This window comes from Merops nubicus, unplaced genomic scaffold (genome assembly GCF_000691845.1).
Source record: "Merops nubicus isolate BGI_N331 unplaced genomic scaffold, ASM69184v1 scaffold5629, whole genome shotgun sequence".
Taxonomy (NCBI): Eukaryota; Metazoa; Chordata; class Aves; order Coraciiformes; family Meropidae; genus Merops; species Merops nubicus.
Genome location: NW_008628905.1, coordinates 50798 through 76238, shown reverse-complemented (window position 1 = coordinate 76238; position 25441 = coordinate 50798). Strand labels below are relative to the sequence as shown.

Below are 25441 nucleotides of genomic sequence, written 5' to 3'. Positions count from 1 at the left end.
TAGTGATGGACTTGGTAGTCTTAGGGTTATGGTTGGACTTGGTGATCTTTAAGGTCTTTTACAACATAAGTTATTCTGATTGAAAAAGAAACACAGACTTTCCAGGAGGAATGTAGAGGCATTGTCTGTGCAGGTAGAAATAGCGTTGAAAAGGCTGCAGCTCAGATGGAGTTTGACTTGATGATGAATGCAAAACAAAGCAAGAAGGGCTTGTAAAATAGCATGACAAAGATGGTAGAAAATGTAGGTATCTTGTTCATGGGGTGAGAGCCCCTGTGCTGGAGGACATGTAATGGACTGAGGTACTCAAGCCTACTTTGGGTGGTGCTTTTTGGTTTCCCATTTAGGCCTGCTTCCAAAGATTGAGAGATGAAAGCCAAAGCTAAAGTTAGGGACTGCTCATCTAAAGGTGGGTATCTATGTAAGTCTGTGGGGCAAGACAGAATGCTGAGGCAGCTGGCTAGTGTCATTGCAAGGCAAATTTTCAGAATTCTTGAAATTAAGTGGTGAGTTATGGAGGTCTTCAGTAACCAGAGATAAGGTGTTGTGCCCAATCTCAGAAAGACCAATGAGGAAGAAACTACATGCTGATCAGCTTCTCCTTTGTCCCTGAGACAATTAGCAAATCTTACTGGAATTCACATCCAGCCATGTGAAGGACTGTAAGGTGATGGCAACAGCCAGCACGGATTTCTGAAGGACAAACTGTACCTACAACTTGATGGCTTTCTAAGAGGAGATGGCTGGCTCCATGGATGAAGGGAAGAGCAGTTAATATCCCTTTTCTGAACATAAGGCCTTCAGCAGTCTCTCATAGTACCCTTATAGTTGGCTTGGTGGGGTGAAGTCTAGCTAGTTGTATCATAGAGCGGGTGGGAAATTGGCTGGGCTGGCAGACCTGAAGGACTATCATCAACAACACAAAGTCCCTTGAGTGGCCAATGGTTAGTGGCATTCCTCAGGCTTTGATACTGGGGTTGGTAACTCTGTTAGTGTTGTGGGAGAAGGTCTGTCATCAAGTTTGTAAGTGATGCCAATTTGTAGGGGGACACAGAGGATGACAGGGCTCCTTCTTTAGGGACATGACAGGCTGGAGAAATGGATATACAGGAACCTCATGGAGTTAAGTAAAGGCAACATGAAGTTTTGCACTGGGGACCAAACAAATCCCATGCAGTGGTCTAGTTGCCTGGCTAAAGAGCAGAACTGCTCAACCGGGCTTGGAGATGCCCAGGAATAGGCAGTGAAGGCTAGCTGCCCACTGGGTTATGTTAAAGTGTAGCCAGCAGACTGAGGGATCATTTCTGTGTAGCACTTAAGACCACATGTGGTGTATTGTGTCCAGTTTTGGTCTTTCTAATGCAAGATATGCTTACACCTGAGATTTCCTTGACAACTAAGGAATTAAGGCCTGTGATGTATGAAGAGGGGTAAAAGTGCTGGGTTTATTCAGTCTTAGAAGTCTGAGGAAGGAGATCTCATTGCTGTCTTCAGTTACCTGAAGGGCAGGTGTAGAAAGGATTGTGGCAGGCTCTTTTTGGGGGCTTACAGTAGAGAACAAGGTAAGATGGGAGAGAATGGTAAAAAGAGTAATCATGCTTAGATACCAGGGCAAAAAATCTGCAACAGCTCCACAATGGAATTAGGCCACCCAGAGAGGTTTTGGTCCCTTCTCTTCTTGGAGGTACTTGGCATTGAACTGAATGAGACTCTGAGCTACCTCAGCTAGTTATGATGCTGGATCTGGCTTTGGCCCTGAGGTGGGCCCTGCTTTGAGCAGGGAATTGAGCCAATTGACCTCCAGAGATGTCTTCTAGACTGAATTACTCTGAGTCTGTGCATATAAAGTATTGACTGTTCCCTGTAAATGTTTTGGAAAAAGTATGCAGAAGATTTTCTTCTGTATGGCGTATGGATTTTCTTCAAGAAATATGCAGCTTATATATTACATCAGTTTTGTAAAATTATTCTGTATTTCTTCTCAGGAACTGGCATTTGATCCGTATGAATCTTATGCACAAGATATTTTGCGACCTGGTTTTCATGATCATTTTTTAAGTCAGTTATCAAAGCCGGGAGCAGCATTTTATTTACAGGTAACTTTCTTTTAAGTAAACCATATTACTATTTTAATTACATTATATTGTTACTTCAATACATTTATTGTTTTAAAACTGAAACTTACTTTGTTTCTAGTCAATAGGTGAAGGCTTTAAAGAAGCTGTTCAGTATGTTCTACCCCGCCTGCTCCTTGCTCCTGTTTACCACTGTCTTCATTATTTTGAACTTCTAAAAGTAAGAACATTGTGTCAATATGACTTTTTTTTTTTTTTTTTAAATTCTCAGTGTTGTATACCAGAGCTTTGTGTGCTCAGTTAGGTGTAAAGCCTTTTACTACAACGTGAATAAAACTGCTCTGATGAAGGAAAAGCAGGTTGTGTGCTCTGGTGTGTGCTGTAATTAACTGAATACCAGCTTGTAACTTTAAGTTTGTAAATTTCATAAAGTTTTACAGCAGCTAATGATTGTGTTCTATGATTAAGTTACTGTTAATTTAGAAAGTAATAGAGACCTAGTACTCATATTCTTTGAATGATTGTTTCAGAGGTGAGATGATGGCAAGTGGCTGCATTACAGAAAAAAATCCATGGCTTTTTCAAGCTGTTATTTTCTAAATTTTAAATCACAGTCATTTCTCCCATTAGACTTCATTTCATTGTCATAAAAGCTTCAGTATTCTTGCAATATACATCCCATGGTGCTTGTAAAGGTGATATCCTTCCTTCAAAAGGAAGGCTTAGTTGGTATTTATGTGTTGGGCTTTATGTAATGAAGCATCACATCAGTAGAGTAACAGTAAAGACTCTGTAACATACATATGTAAGGAAAACAGCTACAGAATATTATTTTTCTGGGGCGCTGAATAATAATCTCTAAGGAGTGTAGAAGTGTTTTGAGAACTTTTGAGTAGAATCTTCACTTGGACTTAATGGAAATTCATAAGGGATACAGTGTTCCAAACTTCTAATCCAAATTTCTTCAAACAATTAAAAAAAAACCAACCTCTGCTCTTTTGAGGAAATCTGGGTGTGTTTTTCTTGAACGTTTGTTTGGTTGTCTTGGGATAATCCAGTACTTAAGTGACCCTTGAGTCCAAGTCTGCAGTTTTAACACCATTTTTACTGATTTAGATCTACAGCTTTGATGTGTAGCTTATCTTGTATAACATGCTGGTTTTTTAATTTTAAACATGCTTGATCTGCTTGTCTAGCTCATTGGTTTGGTCTGACTTTTCAGACTTCTTTAACATACTGAACGTTTACTTCCATGATAGTCCATCGGAAGGGAGGTATGATACAGCTTATCTGCATTTTGTATAATAAAGACCTACACAGACAGAAGGTTTATCTGCAAATGCTTTTATCAAAACATTCTCAAAATGCAGTACCTAGTGTCTTTGCTTCCACATGAACATGGTATTGTCTTATGCAGTAGACAAAGCATGAAGGATTAACGCCGTCCAACACGCAGGTATCCTGTGTTGCTTCTTGCCATTGGCACTTCCAGTGGGTGGAAAGAGGGTGCTTGCTGAAACAGGGAGTAGCTCATGTTTGCCTTTCCAAGGGTAAAGTGGAGTCTAAGCCCACCTCCAGAAGGTTATCAACCCTTTTGCGACTCTTGACCTGTGCTTTATGTAAAATCCTTGTCTTATTCATGCTCCACACACACACACTTCACGCTGTGTAGCTCTGATATTGCTGAGTTGGATTTTGTTCTGTATGTGATAACCTCCCATGTTTTATTCCCACTGTGTTGCTCGTTCTAGTGAGACACCCGTCGCTGCGGTCTGTCAGATGTGAGACGTGTGATAGGCAGTGATAGAAAAAACATTTCATTTATCTTAACTATAGATGTACTTAAGAATAAAGGGGTTAGCATTTTTCTTTGGGTGATGTTGTGTAATCTTGGATACTTTGAAGTTATGTATTTAAAATGCATCTCAAATACATCTCAAAGTTACCTTATTACTATGCTGACTACAAAAAAAAAGTAAATTTCTATCCACTGATGGTTATCCTATTTAGAAACTAAAGCCCTCCTGAAGTTGGGCAGGGCACCAGGAATGAACAAATATGTAGTCTATTTGTAGCTGAAGCTCCTTGCTGTAATTCTGTTGGAAAATTTAACGTATGACTAAGGGCTCTGTTTTCCTTCTATCAACATGGAAGTTCCCAAACTTTTATATAAGAAAGTAACTATATAAAATAGCAGGTTCCTGTGAGACTTTATTTTTCTGTAAATTTGCAGGTAATAGGAATGGGCTTTTCTATATTATAGAATCAGAATTCTGTGAATAGAAATGTGGACTTGAAAGGTCAGGTGGTACAAATCGTGCAGTTATTTATGATATGTAAACTTTCCTTCAATTATTCTAAGACTTTTGAATTGAACTTGGCACTGTTTCAGATGCTGTCAATGTGTGTGCACATGCGATACTCTTTCCTTTCTTTGGGTAAATAGAAGGTGACTTTAAAATTCTTTTTTTTTTCCAAGTAGGAATGGCTCAAAGCATAGATAAACTTAACTTAGATAAAATGTGTTCTGGAAAACAGCAGAGCTAGATAGATTTTTTTTTTCTTTTTTTTTTTTTTTTTTTCCCTCCCTTTCTTAAACCAAGTGTAGACTTGGCTCCCTTTGACTTAGGAATGGAAACTTCTTGTCTCTTTGCAAATGTTTTTTAGTTGGAATTCTACCTATTATGATCTTAAATACTCAGCATGCTTTCATGTCAAAAGAGCATCTAGTGTGTTTTATCAAATTTTTTTTTTTCCAAACTTTGTTCTTAGATGAAAAATAACTTGCTAGTCTTTGCTGACTGGCAATTCAGCTCAAGTAGAAACACCCCTTAAACTATTTTTGTCTTCCTTTTTCATTATTCTAATGTAACCTTAAAAAAAAAAAATGTTGTCTGACAAGGTTTTCCAAGATAAGAACCCGCCCATGTCCCAACCTGATGGTATTAAATTTACTACGTGTTGCTGGAGAAGGCACAAGGTGGTGAAATGTCATCAGTTTAGGACTAGAGTATCTTCAGATGGAGCCTGTAAGTCTCTTGCTGCATGTTGTCTTGGGAACATATCCCAAACTATTTTGGACTTGGATTTCTCTTTGATTCTCCTCCTTGTTTCAGCCAAGCTCATGATCCAGCGTGTAACAAATTTAATGAAGTTGGTTTGCAGTCCCATTTGTAAGTGTTGTAACCCAGCCTAGGGTGGAGAATCACTGACTCTTAGTTGAACCTGGTCAATCTGCAAACTTTTTATATCTGCAGTTACAGATCATTGTCTCGAAACACTGCCTGCTTTGTTTGTATTTAGTACAGGCACTGTAATTAACAGATTCACTTGCTTTAGTTGATTCTTAATGTCTCCTTCAGTTAATGTTAAAACCAGAAAAATCACAGATTCATACTAATTACAAATTACTTTAAGAAAGTGTTTACTTAGTGTCAGCAAAGGATATTTTTTCCTGAAAACAGTCTGCTGTGCTTCTTTCCAGACCTAGTAGCTTGTATGTGCAGTACTGTTTTGAGTAGAAGTAAAAGCAGAAGTATTACTGGTTTACGTGTACATGTAATTGCAGATCATGATGACTGCTTTTATATCCACTGGAGATAAGTGTAATTTTGTCTCTGTGACAGATGAAGACCTATCTGCTGGAGGAAGTGTAGGTTGACCAAACCGTTACTAGTGTGTGATAAGGTCTACAAAGTGTATTTCAGTGTTTCTTGGGGGAGAAAGCTGGGGTGATGTAAAAATTGATCTCAAGTCTAATAAGAGATTTCCTAGAATATGACAACAGGTGAAAAATTTAGGCAATTTCTTTATATGATTAAGCTATGAAGACTTATGTGACAACTTTACAATATTGTAAAACAGAAATGTTGTGCCTTATGGTACAAATTGGAGGTCATACAGCCAGGTAAATGAGGTTCTGTATTTCTGTCTTTGTTGTGTGGTTTCATTGAGCCCATTTTCTCCTTTAAATGCTGGTGAGTGCTCTTTTTCCACAAACTTGGTTATTATTAATCTAACTAATTGGTCTTGCTGAGAACCCATCTCTTTCTCACTCTTTAATTGAGAAAGTTATTCAGAATTTATTTAATTTTTTCTTTCTAGCTGTGGTACTCACTGATGGATTTCCTACATGTTTGCATTGGACATACACTTGTGCACACTTGTATCAGTTTGTCAATGACTTATGTCATCTATTATGGAGTTGTGATGGGGCTGTATGTTCTGTTATATAGCTTTTTGCTTTTTTATACATACTGTATCTGGGCTTTTTAGAAGCAGATGTCTCTTCCCAGGGAATTTTTTAATGACAAGTAATTACCTTGGAGACTGTTTTTCCATTGTCCAGCTAAAGCTGCTTTTCTCTAAGATCTGGGTAAAATCTAACAAAAGTAGAAGTAACAAATTTCTTCTTCCACTTTGCTTACAGTCCTCAGTGATACTTGAGCTGTGTTATTATCAATCTGCTGCTGGACCAACAAATACTGTACTTTGATCCCTTGAAGCAGGGAGTAGGATGGCACAGCCTCCTCCTTCCACCCCCCCCTTTGGCGGGTCAAATGAAGCACTGACTGAACTCTGACTTTTGACTTCTCTTATGTGTTTGACCATAGGGTTCCAGAGTCCCATTTTCTGATCCAGCAATGCCCGCAGTGCAAATTCACACCGGTTCTGTGGGAATTAGGAGAGCTGTACTGGGGCAGACTGTTGTCTAGGGCTGATGCTCTGTCCCCATGATTGCTGTTAATGGTGGTAGGATAGCTCTTTAGCTTCCATGGCAGCAGTTCATGGTGAATACTCAAGGTGTTTTCACTCTCATGAATATAGGTGAGTCTTGCAGGAACTTGGACAAATTTTTATCCTTTTTTGCTTTCTCCTCCCTCCAAATATAAACTTTGACACAATTCATCAAGGATTGAGTGTCAAGAAGCATATTGTAGCTGAGATTTTCATCTCCTATACGATGACATTAGTTTTTGTGACTGAGGCAGTCAGTATATAGTCCCCAATACACTTTAATTGCTGTATAGGCTTTTAATAGAATTAGTATAGTCCCTGTCCTCTTCTCCTGTCTCTGTTCATGCCACTTTCTATACAAAAAGGAGACCTTCTGACAGAGGTAGTGTTATGGTTGAGGCTTTCATATGCTTGAGTGGAAATATTTCTAGATGCAGAGCTGTGAACTTAGTCCCACTACCAGGATGCTTTCTCAGTTTGCTCTTGCAGCAGTGGAGATCTATGTTTTGTGTCAGTACTTTGGTGTCTTCAGTTGAAATGAATGGAAAGATGTAGGAAATGACAAACAGAAGTAAAACAACAAACTACATCCATAGTTTCTATAGGTCGAGTCTACAGATGGGATTCTCCTCGTCATTGTTGGTTTCTTCTGCTGTTTTTTTCCTTAATCACAGAGTTCCTCTTAAAATCAAGAGGGTTCTACAGTTGCTTCCCAAAATGATTGATATCTCTGAAATTGTGAATTCATCTTAAGTAGTATTCAAAAATTTATACATTTCTATCCAAACATAGAGGTGCCATCCATTTGAGTTTACGGTATTGCAAACTTGTCTGGCAGAGATCAGACTTGAATTGTGTCGAAGCAGTGAAAGTAGATTCTAATCCTCTTTGGAATTACAAAAAAGAAAGGGAAGATGTTTTCAAATTGAATTGTCTTTACTATGATGGAAAATTTGGGGCAAGAAAATGGAAGACCTCAATTACAAGTATGGAAGCACATAGGTAAATATTTTGTGATATTTCAAATACTTAGCTAACTAAACACTATCAACTTAATTATGAATTTTAAATTTCTAATGTATCCCACAGGTCTGCTCATAGTGATGAGACAAACCAAAGTGACAGTAAGAAAGAAGAGAATTTCAGAGCATGAAGGCTCTGGAAGGATCTGTGAGAACTTGTACATTTGTTGCAGAAAGGTAATGAATCTACTGTGGAAGAGCATATGCAAAAAAAAAACCCCATATTTTTGAAGAATGCAGAGCAAATAGGTTTTCCATACTCTGAGAAGACAAAATCTTCTTTAAACAAAATAGCCATTTCCCTGGTAATGGAATCCAGGCATATAAAATGCATATATGGCAGCCGTTAGCCTACAAAATTTTTGAATGTTTAGGAAACAGTTTCATGAGAACATCAAGAAACTTGTTTGAAAACAAGGCTTTGTTTTTGTCTCTATTCCTTGATGAAGGAAACGTTGATTGTATAAGCTCAATGAGAATTGCTCACATACAGGAGCCCCTTCCCAGCTGCATAAACGGAGCAAAAATACTCTTTCCTGCTGAGCAGACACCAGCTGAAATACACAGCAGGCTGCAGTACCACTTGAGCAGACCTAATCTGAAATACGGTCTCCTGACAGGCTATTCCCATTCATAGGAATGCCAGTGGCAAAGTGGCCCCATCCTTAACTTTGACCTGTTGAATTGGTAAAATATCAGTTTACAGACTTCTGTGTGGTATATATTTCTGAATACATCTTTCTAAGACTTCTTCAGTGTCCATTGTGATTTGAAAAATGACAGTTATTTCAGAGCAGTATAACTTATTTCTGAAACAGATTTCTTTTAATTTCATTGACCCCTCTCCCTAAGTAAGAGCATTTTCATCAAGTAATCAAAGTATGAATTCTTAAATGCAAATGTTTTAGTCCAAATTATTTCCATTTATTAGATTTAGGTGAAGTTCCATGTAATTAAATTTTCCACCTATCTTGGAGATCTATTTTAAGTCACATAGTCAAGCTGTGAAAGAACTGGGGAGCTTGTACTCAAAAGTCCAAATGCTTTTTTTCTTCTGTTTTAACACTTTACTTGTACCGTATGCTTCCCCGTGGGCTGACCATATTTTAAATTATGTGAATTGATGAGCTATAAAAGTTGAGAGCTATTTAGCTTCTATCTCTTTTAAAATGTACTTCCAAGATAATGCTGGAAGCTTTTTGTATTTAATTATCTGGTATCTGTTTGATATTTGACATGCTTATGTAAGATTATGCGATTTATTGTAACTGGAAAATTAAACTGAGAATGTGTAGTTAAACTGTGAGTGGAGAAAAAGTTGTCACCGTTATTTCAGTAATATATTAAGTTCTGTTTCACTCTTAATGCAAGTAACACCTCTGCTGTAATGTAAATCTGAATAAACACTTCTGTAAATGTATGTGTTTCTTTACTGCAGTGGGCTCAAGATAGTTTTTATGAAAACTGACTTGATATTTGACTGCATTAAAGCTCTGTACCTGTGTCCAGGAATATGACACATGGAGTTTTCTTTTAGCTTCAAGTGTGAAGTGCCTTTTAGACCGATAGCATTTTCAATGAGTGTGTGTTGTTCTCTCCACTTACAGCCAGTTGCTGTTGCAGATTATTTCCTGATGCTTTCTAAAAACTAAAGCTTCTGGATATGAGAGCACTTTTTTCCCCCAGCATACTGCTGCGTTAGGCTGAGTTTTTTATTACTTGGAGAAATGACATAAAGTCAGAAAGATCTCTGAGGCAGCTCAATGGTAGTGAGCCAGCTTCCAGGATTGCTTTATGTCAAAGTGCCTCTAGGCCTGCCTGCATTTGTCAGGGAAGAAACACTATTCATTGTTGTTCTTGATCATAAAATAGCCTGTTTCAGGATTGCCCTTTAGTAGGTACTCTATGTTCAGAAACACATTGATGAAGATGGGGAGGTGTTAGAACAGCAGCTGGAGTAACTGGTGCCAGTACACTTTGAGTCCTTGTGAGCATTGCTTACTTCTGTAGCATTTCCCTCGCAGATAGCTGGGTCATGCTACAAAGCAAGATTCCTTTGCCAGTTATGGAAGTGTTCTCTTCCCTCCCTGTGGGCTTCAGGATGTCTGAAGAAATTACATAGTAGGTTTGGAACAGGTTTCTCTGAAGCAGTACTAGTTTGAGCTCATTGTCAGTACTGTGGTGTGCAACTTCCACTTGTAACCACTTATGCACTGAACTTCTTGGTTTAGGGTTTTGAGGGGCAGCATCATCAGCACCTACAACTGAGCTAAGCAGATTCAGTTGTGATTTCCCTGCCTCCCATATAGTGTTGTGTCTTTTGTGTATGGAAGCTGATTTGTGATGCCACAAATGAATGGGGAACCTGCAGGTCACAAATCTCAGTGGTTAGATTTTGAATAACATTCTAGGAATACAGAAGTCTAGATTGTGATGTAAGCCCTGAAGTACAAGATTTTATATCCATTATGACACCTGCTGGTATTGTTACATAGGCATCTTCTCATCATAAGGATAAATGTATTTTATGTCATTGTCTTTCTAGATAGACACTTCCCTGACAGCATAAGAGGACTACCGTAGACAAAATTTGCATTGCACAAGAAGGGTTTCTTTTGTATCTGTTTGGCATTTACTGGTTTTATAAGTATCTGTACCTGGCGTTATGCAACAGAACAAAATACTTTGTCGTCTTGATATCTTTTCAGAGCTTGTGACATAGAATATAGAGTACTTTTTTTCATAGAAACTTCGCTTAGATTCTATTTTCAAAGTTTATTTTCCTTGAATGGCCTGTAGTATTGTGAATCATGGCAATCATTATAAAACAGTATCTTCTCATAAGATCATTAAAACCCAAAAATGACTCTGATACTACTGAAAATCAGAAATCTGCACCTCCTTCCCATAATAATGTAGTATTCCTCACAGAATGTTTACAAACAAACCAACAAAAAAAAATCCTGGGAGGTTGGACTAGATTTCCAGAGGTTCCTTCTACCCCTAGCGTTGAATGAAAAACCCACACTTACTAAGCATCTACCTCACTTGTTCATTAGGGGGCACTGCACAGCCGTAAAAGGATTGGTGGGATTTGCAGAGCAGCTTGGTTGCGTTGCCAGTGATGCCATTTCACTTCCCGTAACCTCTTCCAGACTGTCTGTACTGTCAGATGAAAATCATGGCTGTAGTTTAGGCTCGGTTCTGACTAAAAATGGTTTTGGTAGAAGTTTATGGTAATTATACTATGCTAAATTTCTTCTCTGTGTGCAGAGAAGTGTCTTCATAGTAGTTCACAACCCTGATTTGCCCTTTGCATTGGTATTACACTTAAGACATACTTCAACACGCTGTTTTCTAAAGGTTAAACATGGAGCATAACTATGCTCATTAGACTTTGATTTAGTTTTTAGACACATATGGGTATAAACCCCATATATAAATATGGGTTTCTTGCAACAGATCTTGGTGGGGAAATGCTAATTTTAAAAATTGCTTTCTTTCCAGCACTGTATAGAAACACATTTTGCTTTTGGACAAGGAATTTTCTGCATTCAATGACAAAATTTTTGCAACTGGAGAGAAATTGCGGTAAAAATAACTTTATAAACTCAACACAGGAGCAGAATGCTTTGCAGTAATGAACATTAATCTGTACCTGTATGTTTCTGAAGAGAACGTAGACAGAACATTTCTTTCATTCTCATTTTTTTTCCCCCAGGTATCTGAGTTGAGAAAATTCCTGATTACGCTGTAGGGGTTTATTTTTCTGTTTGTTTGCTTTAGTGCTCCCCTGTACATCTTAGCCTACGTTTGCATGGTTTTTTTGTTTTCCAAATTTAAAAAACTTTCTTCGTTTGGGATAAGGGCCATTTTTGTTCTGCCTTGTGCTATGCACCATGCATCTGTGTTAGTTTGACCGGAGCATTTAGATTCTACAGGTAGTATTAGAAGTAGGGAAATAATTTCATGAGCTTTATTGTATGTCAGTCCTGATGCTCCATCAGATTCGTCCTGTGTTTTATATGTCTTTTGGTCCATACTCTGTATCTTGTGGTACCCTTACAAGCAAATGACAGAATATTGTAGGATCTAATAAGGCTTGTTTACAAGGAGACTAAGCTAAAAAAAATCTTGGAAGGATAGCTATGCAGAGATGATAGGAAATCCAGCCAAACTCAGCCTCCTTTGAACTCTTGTATGTGAAAGACAGAAAATCTTAGAGGTAGATACATATTTTTCTTAGCTTTCTTTCAGGACATCTGCTAGTGGTGCTGCACCCCACCTCATTTTTCAGAAGTCCTCTCTAAACCAAGATATCTGCACAACTGAAGCAAAGGGGAAATGATACCTCTGTTTTAAATCTAGAGACTAGAAGAATACGACAGGGATAGCCTGTTCCTTGTTGGGGTGATGTATCCTTCCTGAGACACTTTGGGTACTAATACGTGTTGTGGTGCATTGTCAGCCCTATTTCAGTGGTTGTTGCATGAGCAGGTACTCATGCCTGATGTGCTTAGATCAAGAGTATGACAGATGATGCTACACAAAAAAAGCTGCCTAGAATATACTTCGTGGTTATTCTTATTGCTGAAAACACAAACTAGTCTTTGGCACTGACAGTTCCTGCTCTGTATGGTTAACTCTGGTCAGAGAAAAAAGATTAATGATCTTCTATGACCCACTCAAAATATATTGTATTCAGTTGGGTTTTGGAGGACAATACTTACATTTTCACAGAAAGCAAACAGTAATTGTACTGTTTCCAAGGGCATCTTCTTCTGGTCCATGCCAGCCTGTCACTTCACTTTTAACACCTCTGTCAAAACAGATCTTTCAGTTCTCTGGAGCCAGTTCTTGGTGTGTGAAATGCACGTCTCTTAATAATCCTGTAAATAATTATCTCATTTTTATGTCTAAGCCACAGCTGTAGTCAACAATTTTTCCACCAACTATAGTGTGAAATGTTTTAATACTCAAATGAAGATTTAAGACTAAACTCTTAAACATCTTAGATTAAAAACATGGCAGATCTTGTTTCATAAAATAAGTCAGTGTTTTATAAAATGGTCAGTGATAGTCACAAAGTATTAGTACTAACCCTGGTCTAGTTTGTTTCTAGCTTTTTTGTTGTTGTTCTGTAAGAAAAGCTGATTTAGTGTATGAAGGAATTAATGTGGCTGTCTACTACATTATGTACCCTGGTTTTACAAGCCGGCCATGGCTAGGTGCCCCTCTGTTTTCTGATGAAACAGCCAGGCAGCCCCTCCATGGAGGAAGAACATTTACTTCTCCCAACTACCTGGGTATTGGTTTTTGCCTTTTTTTTTTTTTTTTTTATGGGAAAAAAAAAAAATCACAGTCCTGTTGGATAAGCTGAACACAAGCCAGGAGAACACCCTTAAAGCAGCAAAGGCCTCTATTGCTGTATTGGCAAGTGTGTAGCCATTGGATTGAGAGAAATGGCAATACCTACCTGTTTAGAACGGGCAAGGCTGCATTGGGAGAACTGTGTCTAACTTGGGTGTCTTGTTGACACTGATGTCCTGGAATAAGGCCACTGGAAGGGCTTGTCAAGATGGCATGAGGAATGGAGCATGTGATGAAGGAGAAACAGGGGGAGTGGGTGTACTCATTCCGAAGAGAAAGAGGTCAAGGAGGGGAAACTGGGATGCTCTCTGACTCTGTGATGGGACGGGGAAGACAGAGAAACACTGGGATACCATATATTAGGAGGGAAAAAATTGTGCTATGAGGGATTTCAGACGTTGGAACATGATCTGAAAAGGTTTTGGTCTCCATCCTGAGAGCAATTCAAAACTCAGTAGACAAAATGATCTATGTTGGCTCTGCCATTGAGCTGGAGGTTGGATAAGCTAATCTCCAGGGTCCCTTCTAACCTGAATTATTGATTAGATTGGTGCTAGTGAGGTGAAAGTCCTTGTGATCTTCTGTTTATAAATGTGTTGAAGGAGTTTTGCTTAGCTTTTGGTCCAGCTTGCCTGTTCCAGGAGTGTTTGTGTGTTACAAATGTATAGATATCTCACAAATTTGATCCTGTGATGTATTGCAATCTTCTTCCTCACTTGTTCCTCTTCAGGTCTAACACCTCCAACAGGGTTCTTTCTGGAGGTGTGAGGTAAATCAAAGTAGTTTTGAGATAAATAACACATGCGTGTGTCTGCATCTGGGATACTAGTGACTGCTATTCTCATTTGACTGAGTTGAAGCTCCTAGCAGACAGTTACCTCTTTCACACGTGTCAGTGGTGCACCTGGTTATTTCATTAACTTCAGTAAGAAGCAGGAGCATGCAAAATCTTCACACAATTTGGTTTCTTCTTCCTAGATCAAACTTCTGGATCGGCACATACCAAAATGCTTGTAACACTTTTTGTATTTGCCTTTCAATGTTTACAGCAATTGGAAGAAAAAAGTGAGGATGAAGAGGATAAAGAGTGCTTAAAGCAAGCAATAACTGCCCTACTAAATCTTCAAAGCAGCATGGAACGGATATGCTCCAAAAGTCTTGCAAAACGAAGGCTTAGGTAAACATGTTTCCATTTTTCCTGCTTTCTGCTCTTCATGCTTTGCTATAAATCCAGGGCTCCCAGTTTCCTCTTTTAGTAAACAATGAACAAAATAGTTTGTGACAAGCCTTCTTTTTTCAGAGGAAGTGACATCAAAGCCAAGATAATTTGTTATTGTTTTAAAACTGTTCTAATTTCTATGTGTCCTTGCATACTGGTAGTTGAGACGTTCTGACAGTTCACTGGTAAGTAGAAAGTTACGGTATTTGTGGGTAACAAAGTTCAGATAATAAATATCCACCTAAAAATATTGTAAAGGTAGATTTCTGTGTGATTAGAAGGAATGTTTTTGAATTTGAAACTACTTAATCTGAAGAGTTTTTTGTGCAGTGGCTAGTTAAAACTACCACTGGATAACAGAAATAGATGCCTGGATAACTAGTACTTAATTGCACTGTTGTAGCAAATTCTTGGATTATGCTATCTGCTGTTTGATTTGGTGCTAATATTTGTGCAGTTATTTAAACACATTAGAACTTTATTTTTCCTGTCTTAAAATTGTTTCAATGTTTTCTTTGGCAACAAAGTGTAATCTTTAGGCTGAGACATGAATGCATTTAACAACTTATTTTCTCTGAATGTGCTTCCTCCAAAGTAACACAGTCTAGAACTGCTTTGTTGTCTGTGTGCGAGTGGTTTATTAGGCTGAGAAGCACTAGTGGCTTGCCTCTGGTTGCCTGTGTTTAGGTAATTTATTGGGTAGAAGACAAATAGAAATTCACCAGTTGAGGCATTTAAAGGGAAACCTTAGTCAAGATGCTGATACTGATTGCTAAAACTGTTTTCAGTGGAATTCTCACCACTGAGAAAGATGTTCTGATTTTGCTGATGGTGGTGGCTGTGGTTTTTAAAAACACGTATACTAACAGGTTGCCTTTTTCCCATCCCTCACTGAAGTGAATCTGCATGCCGGTTCTATACTCAGCAGATGAAGGGGAAACAGCTAGCCATTAAGAAAATGAATGAAATCCAGAAGAACATTGATGGCTGGGAGGGTAAGGACATCGGTCAGTGCTGTAACGAGTTCATCATGGAAGGGACGCTGACGCGTGTGGGGGCGAAGCACGAGAGACACATCTTCCTGTTTGATGGCCTGATGATTTGCTGCAAGTCGAACCACGGCCAGCCGAGGCTTCCTGGTGCTAGCAACGCAGAGTATCGGCTGAAGGAAAAGTTCTTCATGAGAAAGGTACAGATCAACGACAAAGACGACACTAACGAGTACAGACATGCTTTTGAAATCATCTTAAAAGATGAGAACAGTGTTATTTTTGCTGCTAAGTCGGCTGAGGAGAAAAACAACTGGATGGCAGCTTTGATATCTTTGCAATATAGAAGCACGCTGGAAAGGATGTTGGACGTGACGATGTTGCAGGAAGAAAAAGAGGAGCAGATGAGGTTTCCAAATCCGGAGTTTTATCGATTTGCAGAACCTGACTCTGAAGAGAATATTGTGTTTGAAGAGAACATGCAGCCCAAATCTGGAATCCCCATCATCAAGGCAGGAACTGTTGTCAAGCTCATTGAGAGGCTGACTTACCATATGTATGCAGGTGAGGCATTTCATTTATATAGCTGAAACTCAAGGTGGTGACGAGTTCATGCTTCTCTTTGTGTTTACATATTTTGCTGCACTTATTTAAGTGTATAGGAAGTGAAGATGCCTTGCAGTGCACATACACTAACATACTTTCTGAGTTCAGGTTTTGAGATCTAAATATAAACCTCTGTAGCTGTAGCAGTTAAAAATATGAATCCTGTTTGGCTGAACGTAGCGGGATATGCATGTGCATGAGGTTATTCTCAAGCAAGGGATAGAGGGGTGGGGGCCTGCAGGAATTGAGCCCTAGACAATACTTCTTCCTGTATGCCCCAGGCTACAAGAATTGCCTTCCCTCAAGACTTCCAAAGCTGGATAGCACATGAAGCACCAGCATTTCAGCTGAGAGTTTTGGGCTCAGTGTTTTCAGTTAAGGGTTGGACTCTATCAAGCGTGTAATGAAAAGGCCAAGTATCAGCTTGCTAGAAGCAGTCACCTGCATGCTTTGGCCTCAGAACTTCACCTTATTCAGAATTTCAGTAGGAATTTGGTTTTAGGACTTTTGGCTTTGGGTTTGTGTTTGTGTTGAAGGTGCATTGAAGGCATTTGTGTGATCATCCAGTCCAGGTTCAGCGTGTGGAGTTTTTCTGATAACTTCCCAGGATTTTCATAAGCTGTACTGAAAAGCATGGGCTTGAGTTTGGATTTTTTTTATTAATTTTTTTATTCTATCTGAATATCAGTTATGCTAAAACTTCATGTATTAGTGCTTCTTATATTCAACTGTAGATTTTTAAAATTATGATTTTTTGTATTGTTTACACTCATTTTCCTAAATTGTTCTTCTGCAGCTCAGTCCTGTATACCCTGCATAGACCAGGAATGTTTGTTCAGAAGAACTGGGGCATAAGCAGACCATAATTAGTGTAGTTTGTTACTTTTGTTTATCTTTAGGAGGTTTGTAAATACGTCTGTTGAATCCATTACTTTTATTGCTCTTCTCCACACTTTCTTCAGTTGAGCTTTCCTAACACTTATTAGAAACCTAAATGCAATATTGTGCTGGGAGTTTTTACCAGAGCAGTTTTGTGCCTGTCTTCATTTTCATGTAACTTTATAAACTTTTATCTCTTGGCTTTGAATGTTATAGGCATGATTTATGACATAATTTTATGGGTTTTGGAAGTTAAAATGAAACCATTCAGCCTTAAAGAAAGGAAGACACACAAAAAAATGTTATTTAAAGCTAGCATTGTATTTGGCACAGAATTAGCAAAAATAGTGCTTCATTACTGCTCTTGAGAACATCTGCTTTGCTTTGGCTAACTGGCACACCGTTGAGAATTGCCCTTTCCATCCGTGATGGGACTTGGGTGCCACTGCCTTGGCATTGCTCCAGGTGCTCAGCAGTGCTCTCCACATGCTGTCTTTGTCCAGAGAGAGACAAACTACATTCTCCAGTTCCATAAAACAGAAAGGCCTGTTATTAGGAAACCTGTTGCTTTCTGAAATATGTCTCTCATATTGTTTTTTTGTACCTGCATGTCCTTTTGACCTTTCTAGCACATAGGACATCAAGGAAGTATTCAGATTGCTTTATTGGATCCACCTTTGTCCACGGCCATTTAAATCCCTGCTTGTAACAGCAGCTATCTAATAAAGCTTTAAGCAGGTTGCTTGAAGTTGTAGGTGTGTGTGACAGTGATGAAACTGAGAATGTGGGCATTGTGAAACAGGCTGAAAAACTTTGACCAAAAGAATAAAAATGGTTGTTTTGTGATGTATTTAACTTGTCTTTGTAGCCTTAAAGATTTTAGTGCAACATACATGGACCTGATACTGAATTGCTAAGTTGCACATAATTTCCCAACACCCTTGTCTTTCATTCTGTGGCTTCTGTTTTACAACTGGTTTTCTGAGAGGAAAAATATCATCGTTCTAACCATTCTGTGCTGTCCTTTCCAGGGGAACAGAGAAACAGAGATAAGTGACTCAGCCAAAAACGCTCTGTTGTAGTGGAAACAAAGTTCACTTGCTGTGTAAATCATTCAGTGTTTTGCTGCATTTTATGAGATGCAATGACATACAACTCTCATACACATATCAGCTGAGTTCAAGGCTTCTCTTGTGCTTGGAGATGTGGCGAGATTACTCTGGTGTTGTCTAGCCAAACAGCTACAGACTGTGGAAATGCTTTTCTTGCCCTACATGGGATGGTGTATGCGTGATTGTAATGTTAAAATAATTTATTGATTTTATATTCGTGTGCCAGAATAGCAAGCCCTTACTTCTCTGAGGCGACTTTTTCTCAAATATGTTGTGACTGGTGATGGCAGCCCTTGACCTGACAGATTAAAGACAGTATTATCTGTAGTTGTTATTCTTCTGCAGGTTTTTATCGTTGTAGGTCAAATACTATAAGGGATAGTTAGAGATGTAATTGCAGAGGTCACAGTGATTTGTTGAAAATAACTGAAGAGCATTTTATTATGCAGCTGTGTTCAGATGGTAGTCAGATCTGGTCTCACCTTTGTTTTTTGTCTGTGAAGATCATGAGAAATGCATCTCATTTGTAGATATGGGAGTTGGACCTTTTATTTTTCTTCCCTTACCTCTCGAACCAGCTTCTCTGCTGAAAATTTCCTCTGTTTCACTGTAGAATGGGGACAGTCCAGCAGCCTAGCTCTAATGGAGCAGTGCTCCCAGGGATAGGAGGCATCCAGCCACCACGAGAGCTGGGGCAGGGAGACCTCTCTGACAGCCACCTGGCCACAGGATAGAGCAGACTCCAAACCATGCTGTGGTGGAGCAGCAAATGAGAAAAAGAGAAACCTCTGCAAAGCAGATTTCCATGTATTTTTACACAAGAGAAACTGTCCTTTGAGTACAAATTCAGGCTCTGACCCTATTTGAGTATTCTGGTGGGTTTTACTTGTTTCAGTGTTCATTAACTCCTCCTGTGCCTGGTTTTTGTTCAAGAACAGCTGGGCTGGGTAGTACCAAGATTTGAAAGTCATGGCAATTTTTATTTTTTTTTTTATCTATAGGGCAGTGCTCTTCTATTTTTAAAGCTTTGATATGTTAAGAGTGCTTGTGCGTCATCCTAGTGTCCGTTTCCTTTCTTAAGGAATTCAAGGGTGATTATTTATAAATCCTTGTAGAACAAGTTATTGTTCTTTTTCAGCTTTCAAATTGGTTGTATTGAAGGATTATCACATGAGCAGACATCCTGACTAGTGTTGTCTGTATTTTTTCTAACACTTGCTCATATATTGTACACTATTTTGAGTTACAGGTTTTGCTAGTAAGATAGCAAGGTTAGATTTGCTTTTATGATCTACTTAATGTGAAATTCAGTATGTATTGCAGATGTAAACACTGACCTTACCTGTAAATAACAATGACTTAGAGCTTGCAGTGATCTGAAAATTTTAATTGCTATGGAGACTTTCTTTTTCGTGTAGATAAAATCTTTTTAGGGTGGCTGCTGTGTACAGAATGCAAGCTGTGAAAACATGAGTTACTGTGCTTCTATACTTGTTTTTTGGGACAACAAAGATTTTCATGGTTGGGATGGTAGGGACAGGGATGACATTCTTCATGCAAAAGGATTTAGAATTTTACTTTTGAAAAGGATTTTAGACTGTATAATAAGAAAAATGGAGTCATGAAGGACATAGAGATGGTAAAGCAGAATGGGCAGTTGTTTAAGAAATGGGAATTATGCAGCACAGAAATGAAAGGAAACGCTGTGTTACACAATACACAGCCAATCTGTGCAACACCTTACAATAAACTGTTGCCCAAATGAACGTCTTAGCAGCCTCTAAAAAAAGTAGGATGTTCATTCAAATGGTCAAGATGCTGGTAAGTAGTTCAGAAGTATTTTTAGAAAGCTTTTAAACCCCCATATTCCAGGAAACAAATCTAGTGGCTTAATATAGTGTTATGTCAAATAATGCAGGCATTTTTTTTTTCTTTATTACAGCTTATAGGGAACTTCTGCTTCAAGTCCTATGTGTTCCTCTTCAGCCACCCTCTGTTAGAAAAATTACCAACTGGAGTTTGTTTTTAAAATCCTTATATGGATTAATATGCAAAACTGTTGCAACTCGCTTATTAATCTTGTACAGTGATAACAATGTTAACCTTGTTTCTAGTCAATTCTGTGCACTGCCAGGATGCTCTTACTTGAAAACAAATGGGTTTGCTTTTATAATTAATAACTGTTCTCTTTTGGATACTTGCTTGTTTTTAAAATGCAGTTGAATATTTTAAATGAACTGATATGTAGTTAGTCAATTTAAATCTGTTGATTTTCTTGAAGTGAAATAAATATAACTTCAAAGTATAACAGTCAGCTGAAAAAATATCTAGTCTGCCTTAACCACAACTGATGATCAGTTGTACCAGTTTAGGGAAAATATTCTCCCCTTGAAGAGGACATTTCTATCCAGTGCAAAGTTACTTAATCTTTTGAGTTACCATGTCCTGATCATAGTCAAAACCAAAGTTGTTTGCTAGATGATTTATAAATAAAAGAATCTATTATTTTCAAAGTTGTTGAAAAAGAATTCAGTCTTTTAATAATTGAGGTGAAAGAAAAAGTAATTGCTTTGAATTTTCAACAGAATAGAAATGGGATTTAAATTGTGCTTTATATTGCTATTTTAAGAGGCTCTGAATTGTTTCCAGAGCAATTTTGGTTTACATCATCTCTGTAAATGGATAGGTCAGCATCCTTAATTTTTGAAGTATAAAAAAAATTAGGTAATTGCTGACATAAGCATAAAATCATTCTTTGTCTTAGATCCCAACTTTGTTCGGACTTTTCTCACAACGTATAGATCCTTCTGTAAACCTCAAGAGTTGCTGAGCCTGCTAATAGAAAGGTATGCCACTGTTAAAAATACTGTTTCCATGAAGTGCATTTTTTTTTTTGCTGGATTTTGAGCTGTATTTTGTCAACATTTTATTCATGCATGCTGTGAGCAAGACCAGTGCAATAGGAGCCTCGTGCTTATACCCATCTTCTGTGCTAGGTTTGAAATTCCAGAGCCTGAGCCAACAGAAGCTGATCGTATAGCTATGGAGAACGGAGACCAGCCTCTTAGTGCAGAGTTAAAGAGATTTAGGAAAGAGTACATTCAGCCTGTGCAGCTGCGGTGAGTATTGCATCACTGTGAGCCAAACTGGCTTCCTCTGCATCTTCTGAGCTACCATCTTTTGGGTGCAGTGGCCCTTTGTGGATACCAGCAGCCTTGCTTGTAGCTGCTTTGATAGAGAGTGTGCATGGGCAGGCAGCTCTTTTGACCTCGCTGCTTGAAAACCTGGTGGGAATTTGAATTCATGATGGTATGAAAAGCCTTGGGAAAGGCTTGTGCTGAGTTTTGACTATTGGTATGCAGATTCCTTTCTTAGACTCACACTAGGTTGTGGTTTTTTTTCCAAGTTTCTGCAAGGCTATACAACATGTGTGCCACATTTTAAATAATGTTCTTTTTATGAACAATAGCATTACTCTGACTTCTTTAAATCTGAAGTAGAAAAATACTTACAGCTGGTTGCTGGTGGAATGCAGACAGAATAGTTGCATTTGGTCTGCTGATTCTGATATTCCTTTGAGACCTCATGTTGAAATGCTGGATGTGAAGATAGACTGTATTGTGGAGAGCTTACTTATCTTTTACTTTTTCAGAGTACTGAATGTGTGTCGGCACTGGGTAGAACACCACTTCTATGACTTTGAAAGAGATGCTGATCTTCTGCAGCGTTTGGAGGAATTCATTGGAACAGTAAGAGGTACATAGGCTTTCTGAAGTGCTGGCATTTATCATAAAGCATCCCTTTTCAAAGGTCTGGAGTGAAATCACTTTTCCTTCCACTGCACAGATGAAGAAACATGGGAACAACTGCTTATTAAACATTTCACAAAGAACCTAAAATATTTTTAGTAAAAAAACCTCTGCATTATTACTCTAAGTCTGGCCCCTGTTCAGAAGAAAGAATGTTATTTACATCCTGACAAATAAGTATTCAGGTTTTTTTTTATAAAAGGACTGAAATAATGCAAAATAATAACTGAGTAATGATCAGGACTGAATAATTGCTTCGATTGTCCTCTTAAACTAAACATGGGTAATCTTTGTAAAATTTTGATGGCGGAAACTACTATTTCTTTGAAGTAAGGATTTCCAGCTATTTTGCAGTGCGTATTAGACATGTAGAACACCTTCCAGCTGTGATTGCATGGATCTTCCCTGTTCCCTTATAAGAAAAAATGAGACAGCTACAGGAGCAGTTGATAGGAAAATAGTATGTTATACTAAGTATTTAATTTTAATTTGGCAATTAAAAAGAGGGGGAGAGTGAGTAAGATAGTCTAGTGTGGATTACTGGTAAATTGGATTTGCCATCTCATACATGAAATTCTTGTGTAGAGCTAAAAAAGCAGTTGGCCTTTGAGTTTCATTCTGAGCTTTGATGCTAAATGAAGTAGAGGAAGGTTCTCCATGTTTCTTATTTTGCCTTTCTGTGTTATCTGAGGTAAATATGTTCTCTTGTCCAAAGTATGAAGTTCAGGGTGTTTACAGAAGTGCATTTTGGGCAAAAGAAGGTTAGCTCCCATAAACTCAGACAAGAAAGGAAAACACTTGACTCAAAACAGGAGCCTAATTTGGGTGTTCTAAGTTGTGCTTGGGCAAACTCAACTTGCTCAGCATAGGTTGTTGAAGAATTCTTCTTTTTATGTTCAAATGCTTGGAGACTTGTGTGAGAACGCTGTTTATGTACTTCTAAAGAGTATATGGTTGCTTTAATTTGTTAGGTTCTGGGCTTAAACCCAGAGATCTCTTTAGCGTCCTGGCTTCTTTTGGAAAAACAATATTATGAGTAACTAACTAGTAATTTTCTCCCTGTGTGCCAGGCAAAGCGATGAAGAAATGGGTTGAATCGATCACAAAGATAATCCACCGGAAGAAGCAGGCACAAGCCATTGGGCCAAGCCACAACATTACTTTTGAGAGCCCACCTCCAGCAATTGAATGGCACATAAGCAAACCAGGACACACAGAAACTTTTGACTTGCTCACGTTGCATCCAATAGAAATTGCTCGACAGCTCACTTTACTTGAGTCAGATTTCTACAGGTAACTTTCCTCCGCTGAAAAACGCATGACACAAACCAACATAATCTCCAGCATGAAATTCTTTCTGTGGGCATCTGCTGTGAAGCTCCACAATAGGTCAAGGGACTTTACCAATGATGTGTAATAATTTCTGCTTTTTTCAGAAAAAAAAAAAAAAAAATCTAAAAAACAGTATTTAGATTATCCTCCCCAAGTTAACGTACAGTACATGTGACTGATGCGTACTGTTAAGTACATCTTGCTGCAGGTTTTTCTTGCTATTTTCCGAGTAGATCAACCTTTGAGAAGCATGAATGTCAATTAAATTCATTTTCTTCCTATCCTAGTTTGTGAAGTAAATCATGGACCATGTCAGATCTCACCAGCTGTGTGGGAGTGATTGTTTAGGTGTTGGAAGCTCACATTTTATTATGGTGAATGAGATACAGAGTTCGTTCTTCCTTTAGATGATCAGAGGTGGTTAATAGTCGCATAAATGAAGACATATTTAAACACTAAAGTAGAAGTGTAGAAGTACCACTTAGTCACGTGGGGAGCCTAACATTGTAGAGGAGAAGTGATACCTTAAGAATTTATTTCCAAGTATTAATTCCGAATTCACTGGAAATGAAGCAGTTGGGGGAAAATATTATCTTCTTTCCTGCTTTTAATTACATTTTTTGATACATGCATCTACTCTTCTAGAGCTGTGCAACCATCTGAACTAGTTGGAAGCGTGTGGACAAAGGAAGATAAAGAAATTAATTCCCCCAACCTTCTCAAAATGATAAGGCACACAACTAACCTCACTTTGTGGTTTGAAAAGTAAGTGACTTTGCTGAGTGAGCATCTACTCCCTTTCTGGACATTTACAGTCCATTTAGAAGTATACTATGAAAAATGGTATTCAGGGCAAATTCCAGTTTTAAATTGTTTTTAGATGCTACAACTGGTCTCTGTGAGACTTTTACCATAATGGCCTCAGCATTTAGCTCTTAAAATAATTTTTTTTAAAATGTTTATTCTCTAAACAATTTCAATATTATGTCAAGTAACTTGATAAACTTTTCATATTTGTTTGTGTTACAACTTAATATTTGATTTTGGAAAGCTCATCAAGGCTTTAATACAAAATCAAATGTTCTTGTGTATTTAGATGCATTGTAGAAACAGAAAACCTAGAGGAAAGAGTAATTGTCGTGAGCCGGATAATTGAGATCCTGCAAGTTTTTCAAGAGCTAAACAACTTTAATGGTGTCCTCGAGATCGTCAGTGCTATGAACTCTGCAGCAGTCTATAGACTGGATCACACATTTGAGGTACAGTGAAATATTTTCCATTTTTGGTATGAAAGTGTAATGCAGTGCATGTTAGCTATATTAAAAGCCTGTCTTTTCAGTAAGCATGTCTTTCAAAGAAGGAATGAGGAAGGTAGAGCCACCAACAAATGAATCAATCAGGGTATAATAGACTTTTTTTTCTTGGTTTCAGAAGCAAGAAATCAATCCTCACTTAGGAAAGGCAGGAAGAGGTAGCAAGATTCTGACATGATGGGGCACTGTCCTCATGTTCACGGACTTAAAGATCAGTGGGAGACCATTACTCCCAGTATTGTTGCTGGGCTTTTACCCAGTTGTTTCTTTACCCTGTCTTTCCAAACAACCTGTTTCATGTCTCTTTTTAGCAAATTCCAAGTCGCCAGAAGAAGATTTTAGAAGAAGCTTATGAGCTGAGTGAGGATCATTATAAGAAATACTTGGCGAAACTCAGATCCATTAATCCTCCTTGTGTGCCTTTTTTTGGTATGTATGTTTGGTTTGAGTGAGCAGTGTTATGCAGAAACATTTGGCAAGTATTGAGCTAGGGCACTGAACAGAATATAAGCAATAGTGAAAAGACAGTTGTAACAGGACAGTTGGGTTTGAATTTCAAGTGCCCAGACTTTAATTGCATATATGTGAAAGAAAAAATAAAGTGACTATTCATTGCAGATGTTACTTGCAGCAAAAATAAGTGACCTGCAATATATTATTTGCATGTTTACTCATTTTTACTTTGAATGTGGTTTAAAATGTCCTGTGGCCATAAATGCCTTGACCAGGAGGTGGTCACATTAGAAATATTATTGCCATTGACTAGTAGAGGAAGACCCTCTTCCCATCAAGAATTCAAAGAAATAAGCTAGAGTTTTCATTTTTATAGTTTCTTATAACTAGAGTCTTATTTCTGTTAAAAAGTCTTACTTGTATAAAACCAGTTTTGGTAGAAAACCTTTAGCATAACTGAACCTTAACAGTTGTTCTTTCAAGTAGATACTTGGAATTTCTGACACACAGGAAGCTGTGAAGTTA

General features: G+C 38.2%; 1 protein-coding gene across 1 annotated transcript in view; it reads left to right on the top strand.

Annotated features, from left to right (window-relative positions):
• SOS1 (son of sevenless homolog 1 (Drosophila)) overlaps window positions 1-25441 on the top strand; it is a gene marked incomplete at its 5' end in the record, with an annotated part of 41159 nt that overhangs the window by 10422 nt on the left and 5296 nt on the right. Inside the window, 11 exons of the mRNA XM_008946810.1 lie at window positions 1986-2096; window positions 2197-2295; window positions 14254-14381; window positions 15321-15976; window positions 20774-20855; window positions 21006-21128; window positions 21662-21765; window positions 22889-23111; window positions 23796-23915; window positions 24247-24409; window positions 24775-24892. Of these exons, the coding sequence (XP_008945058.1) occupies window positions 1986-2096; window positions 2197-2295; window positions 14254-14381; window positions 15321-15976; window positions 20774-20855; window positions 21006-21128; window positions 21662-21765; window positions 22889-23111; window positions 23796-23915; window positions 24247-24409; window positions 24775-24892 (1927 nt within the window). The remainder of the gene's footprint in view (window positions 1-1985; window positions 2097-2196; window positions 2296-14253; window positions 14382-15320; window positions 15977-20773; window positions 20856-21005; window positions 21129-21661; window positions 21766-22888; window positions 23112-23795; window positions 23916-24246; window positions 24410-24774; window positions 24893-25441) is intronic.